Source organism: Mastomys coucha, unplaced genomic scaffold (genome assembly GCF_008632895.1).
Source record: "Mastomys coucha isolate ucsf_1 unplaced genomic scaffold, UCSF_Mcou_1 pScaffold15, whole genome shotgun sequence".
In the NCBI taxonomy this organism is placed as follows: Eukaryota; Metazoa; Chordata; class Mammalia; order Rodentia; family Muridae; genus Mastomys; species Mastomys coucha.
The window spans coordinates 2,234,265-2,240,131 of NW_022196897.1; the positions used below are offsets into that span (position 1 = coordinate 2,234,265).

Below are 5,867 nucleotides of genomic sequence, written 5' to 3' on the forward strand. Positions count from 1 at the left end.
TCAGAAATCCACCTGCCTCTGCCTCCCAAGTGCTGGGATTAAAGGCGTGTGCCACCACTGCCTGGCATTCTGCAGTTTACTTTACTCCAGTCTTCTTCCAAATTGATTATACACACACACACACACACACACACACACACACACACACACACACACACGCTCCTTATTGTAAGATAATTGTTACTTCCATGATTTGAGGGATCGTCTGGCATTTAGTTTTTAAAATACATATTAATGCTGTGCTTGTGTATATGATTCAAGAATATATTGCAAAGTCAGAAAGAGTAAATAATGGCAGTCATTCTACATTCTTACATTATCTTTGCTAAACTAACCACTGATAAATAGTTTGCACATGTTAACTATGTTGATAGACTTTTGTTTTAATGAAATATGAAGTTTCCCATCAGATAACCAAACTGTTGGTCAGGACTATCATAGGCAAATCCTAGGTTGAAAGACCCTTACTTTCCATAGAAGTCAGGAAAGGCCTTACCAATGATGTCATTAACTTGCAAGATACTGGGACAGAGAGCACCATCCCTTCTGGGGATGGTGGGGGAGCCGGTCCCAAGAGTTCTAATTTCAGTTCAAAAAGCAATATCATATTCGGCATATGGCAGCTTTTTCCTTGTTCTTTCCTAAGATGTCTCACCTATTGTATGCATGTCTTTCCTTCTTTTATTAAATTCCCACTGAAGTGTCACACATAAAGAGAAACCTACTTAAAGCACAACTGTATAGCATCAATAGAATGCCACAAAACTGATCCCTATGGAAACAAACTTAGGACACAAAATGCAGCGTGAGTAGCCCATCCCCACTGGCTCTGCCAGGCCTCCCTTTCCTTCCTCCCTTCACTGTGACCTTTACAACAGAGTCATTTACCTACTTTTGATGTTTCTATTAGGGGAAGTCAATTTACGACTACGCTTATTGATTCCTTAATGATGTATTTCTCCTATTTCATTCAAAAATATGATGTGAGGATCATTCATGTGTTTATGTCCAGATATATTTCACTTATGTCCATTGCTACAGACACAAGTATTTCATCTTGAAGCTACTCTAATTCATTTATTTTGTTGTGTTGGGATCGAGCCTTTGTGGGTGCTAAGTCTATACTGTACCTCTGAGGTACACCAGCTCAGCCCAATGGTGCAACTTCCATTTTAGTTGAACAGGTTCTGCTCTGCTGTTGTTGTTGCTGCTGTCTTGAGGGTGGAACCTGGGGCCTTGCACACTTGAGGCGAGGACTCTGTTGCCCAGCCACCACCTCAGTCGGGTCAGTTCTGTTCTTGACAACAAATTCACTTGTTGCCATTTCAAGCTAATGTTTCTGGGAACTAGGTCAAACATTTTTACAGATGTGATGCATCAATAGATGTAACATGCAGGAGTAGAATAGATGGGTTATATATTGTACAATATCCAACCATCAGATGCAATCAGTCATGTCAAGCAAGTATCAAGGAAGACTGTCTGATGTCTGTCTGCAGACTCCAGGAGCAGAGAATGAGTGATCCCTAGACTTCCTGTTCTTTACCAGAACTTGCCTTTGGTTTTTAGCTCATTCAGGGATTTATTTTTGAAACTCATTGGACTTTAAGATTTCATTTTTTCCAAATTAGCAAAGTTGCACATCTTTTCATCTTTGCTCACTCATCTTTGCTTATCTTTTAAAATTTATTTACAGAGGACACACACACACACACACAGACAATTAAAGAAAAAAAAGACCATTTGAAAGAGAAGAAGGTGGACAGGAAGTAACATGGAAGAATTATGAGGGAGGAGAGGGAAGGGGAAATGATGTAATTATATTATAATCTCAAAAAATAAAGACTTGTTTAAAATTGATTTGAAAGTGTTGTATAAATGTTCAAATTACAACATTTTTAAAATGTATGTGCTGTAATATATTAGCACTTGCCTTCACAATTTTACTGGTGTCTTTTGATGAAAAGTTGTTTTTTTTTGTTTTGTTTTGCTTAAAATAGTCTGATTTGCTAACTCTTTCATCTGTACAAAATGCTTCTAGTGAATGAACTGAGATGACTTTTGAATCTAAAGGGCAAAGTCCTACAGACCTCATCTCATCTTCCCGAAAATGTGTTTTCTTCCTCCTCCTCCTCCTCCTCCTCCTCCTCCTCCTCCTCCTCCTCCTCTTCCTTTGTATCTACAGTCCAGCTTTAATGAAGTGTTTTCTTATGTTGTGTTGATATGGGATGGGTCAAGTTTTGTTCATTTTGCTTTTTTCCCAAGGAGCTTGATACTGCATTGTAAAACCCAGTCCTTTGTCTGTTTCAATAGAGTCCTCTTTAAGTTGGAGGTTCATGTGAGTGACCTGTCCCCATGCTTCCTGTTTTGTCACTTTGCCTGTGTATCCTGTGCTCACTCTCGCCACACAGCCTATTCTTGCAGCTTTATAAGTGTTCTACAGAAGCAGAAGATCAAATTGCTCTATCTTTTCTTTCTTCTACAGCTTTTTGCTCTTTTAATTTTCACATACATTTTAGAATAAGCATTAGAATTGACTTGCTGACTGAAGTTGCAGTTAATGGTTTTATCTTTTAAAATCATTTTTATGTTTTTGTTGTCATTAGTAATTAAAAAGAATATATCCCTTTGGGAGCATTTCCTCCATATATAGTCACACAGTCTATAAGAATGATGTTTAATTTTTTTATTCTTAAATACAGTTTACTGCTTTCTCTTGATTTATTAGGAGCTCTAAGATATCCAGAACAAGCTGGTTAGAACTGGTCGTTAAGGCTTCTTTGTCTTGTCTCTGAGAGAAAACTTCCAATACTTCCCCATAAATAGATGCATGCTGTAGCTTGTTTTGTCTGTTCTTTATTTTAGAAATCATAAGCAGATAAAGAAGAAAGCTAGACTGAGTTTCCTGGGATTGGCAGAGTTCTGCTTAGCAGGGAAATTGGAAGAAATGGCCCATTTCACTTTTACTAGGCACACACACACACATACACACACACACACACAGATACACACACACACTTATGCACATACACTTACAGACACAGATACATACATTCAGATGCACACACTTACACATCAACAGATATGTACATAAATATATACAGACACAGACACATAGATTCACACAGAGATAAGCAACATATACACAGAGATACACACACATGCACACACATACTGACATAGACATAGACACACACACACACACACACACACACACACCCCAGAAATGAGAATCAAATTCAGGGCCTCACATCTAGGGAAGTGCTCTACTAACTGAGCTACATATATTATTGTATTTTGGCATTCATTTATGGGGCTCTGTTTTATATAAAACATTGTGTTAATCCTCATTACACATTTAGAAATGGTTCAAAGACTTGTGGTTCAAACCTGAGAAGCTAAAACTGGAGCTTTGAAATTTTCACTAAATACATTTATGATAAGTTTGGCACTGTCTGCAAACTATTGACAGAGTTTAGAATGAATGATTAAATGTGCTTGTGTGGCTTTCTGAAAACAGGTTCAAAAGAATATCAATGGCTCAGCTAATTTGTTGCCTGAATCCTTACCTGATCTCCCGGTATCTCTGGTTCTGTTGTCCCTGATCGTGGTTGACATTATTGAAAAACTCAGGCATTATCCTCTAAGAGGGAGTCAAAAGGGTAAGTATCTTTTCAAATAGCAATACTTAAATTTTTTATTTGGCTTTCATCTTTTCTGTTATTCTGTTGCTTGATAAAATGTTTAACGACTGTATCTTTTTTACTATTTTATTTATTTATATTTCAAATGTTGTCCCTCTTCCAGATCTCCCTATGCAAACTCTCACCCCCTCCCCGTCCATCCCCTTTGCCTCTTAGAGGGTGTCCTCCGCCCACCCACTCACTCTTGCCCCACCCTTCTAACATCCCTCTTTGCTGGGGCATCCTGCTTCCACAGGGCCAAGTACCTCCCCTTCCATTGATACCAGATAAGGCCATCCTCTGCTACATATGTAGCTGGAGCCATGGACCCATCCATCCATGTGTATGTACTCTTTGGTTGGTGGTTTAGTTCCTGGGAGCTCCGAGGGGGTCCACTTAGTTGATATTGTTGTTGTTCCTATGGGGTTGCTATCCTACTCAGCTCCATCAGCCCTTCCCTTGACTCTTCCATTGGGGCCCCTGGGCTCAGTCTGATGGTTGGCTGTGGGTGTCTGCATCTGTCTCAGTCAGGTGCTGGCAGAGCCTCTGAGAGGACAGCCATACCAGGCTTGTGTTTGCAAGCATATCTTGGCATCAGCAATAGTGTTGGGAGTTGGTGTCTGTGGACTGGGTGGGTCTCAATGTGAGGTGCTGCTCTCTGGATGGCCTCTCTGTCTTTTTTTTTTCTTTCTTTCTTTCTTTTTTTTTTTTTTTTTTTTTTTTTTTTTTGGTCTTACATTTCCTTTAGACAGGAACAATTCTGTGTTAAAGATTTTGAGGTGAGCGGGTGGCCCCATCCCTCAACTGGAGGCCATATCTATCTACTGGAGGTGGTCTCTTCAGGTTCTATTTCCCCACTGTCGGGCATTTTGGCTAATTTTACCACCATTGGGCCCTGGGAACAGTATGGGGCAGTGAATGGGGGAAACCACTAGAAAGTCCCAGATGCCAGGAATGCGAGAGACAGTTTCTTAGTCACTGAGAGAAGCTTGAAAATGAAGATACCTAGACATAAATATTTTAAAACATACTTTGATACCAATCATTATTTATTTATATTTTGGTAGTGCCTATAGATTTGTAAAATGCCTAATACTAATTATTTAATTTAATATTTCATACCAATAAAGCTTAATGTGCACTCTGGCAAGAAAACATTATTGACATGGTAATTTTGAAATGTTCTTAAATTCTTAAATTTAGAGGAATAAAATAGTTTTGGGCCTGGTTTGGTGTCTCATAGCTGTATTCTTGCTGAGACAGGAGGACCAGGAACTCCCGAGCCAGCCTGAGTTATGAGACCCTGTCTCAAAAAACAACAATGAAAGGAACAAAAAAGTCATTTTGTTTAAAGATCTTTGCTACAAAATCAGCGCAACACCTGCTCTTACTACTCATAATTTAGAGAACTGCACAGTTTAGATTATGGATTATTAAAAAGGGCAACATTCACATTAGGAAAATTGTGACAAACCACTTTCCTACAAAGTTGAAATTAAATATATGCTGTCCTCTAAAATGTATTTCATGCCCTGAGTACTTTATTGTTCAGACATACATTCTTTCCAGTTCCATTTATTTTCATGTGCTAATGTATGGTAGACATGCTGTATTATAAGAATGCAATTGTCGGGCTGGAGAGATGGCTTAGCCGTTAAAGGCTAGGCTCACAACCAAAAATATATAAGAATGCAATTGTGTTGGTTGTGTACTTGAAATATGCAGCGATTGGGAGATCACCCCTAACAGGTGGATGGAGAAGGCTTCAGAGGGGCAAGGATAATGGCCAGAGAGTCAGTCATTTGTAGGCCACATACCACCCTGCTGCCTTGCTCTGGGAGGCAAGGAAGTCTGTCCTGTAGGCCACCAGGAAAGCAGAGCCTTTCATTTTAGACTTTGTCCTTGCATGGGAGATCACAAGCCATTATGTTCAACGTCACACTTGACAATTCAATGACAGCCCAAGGGCCACACACTGAGGGAAAAGTACTCCCCCAAGCTCCAGCTTCCCTTGAAAGCCAAGTGTCTTTATTTGAAATATGTGGGACTCTACACCTTTCTCACCCACTCTGTCTCTAGGCTCCTGGAAACTGTTTTCAAATTGTTCTGTTCTTTGCTTTTTTTTTTTAATTGATTTAAGTTTTATTGCATTATACTTATATAATATATAATATTTTATATTAA

General features: G+C 39.2%; 1 protein-coding gene across 1 annotated transcript in view; it reads left to right on the forward strand.

Moving 5' to 3' along the window:
• Tmem236 (transmembrane protein 236) overlaps positions 1 to 5,867 on the forward strand; it is a 57,273-nt gene that overhangs the window by 24,010 nt on the left and 27,396 nt on the right. Inside the window, exon 3 of the mRNA XM_031369056.1 lies at positions 3,521 to 3,662. Coding sequence (XP_031224916.1) covers positions 3,521 to 3,662 — 142 coding nt within the window. The remainder of the gene's footprint in view (positions 1 to 3,520; positions 3,663 to 5,867) is intronic.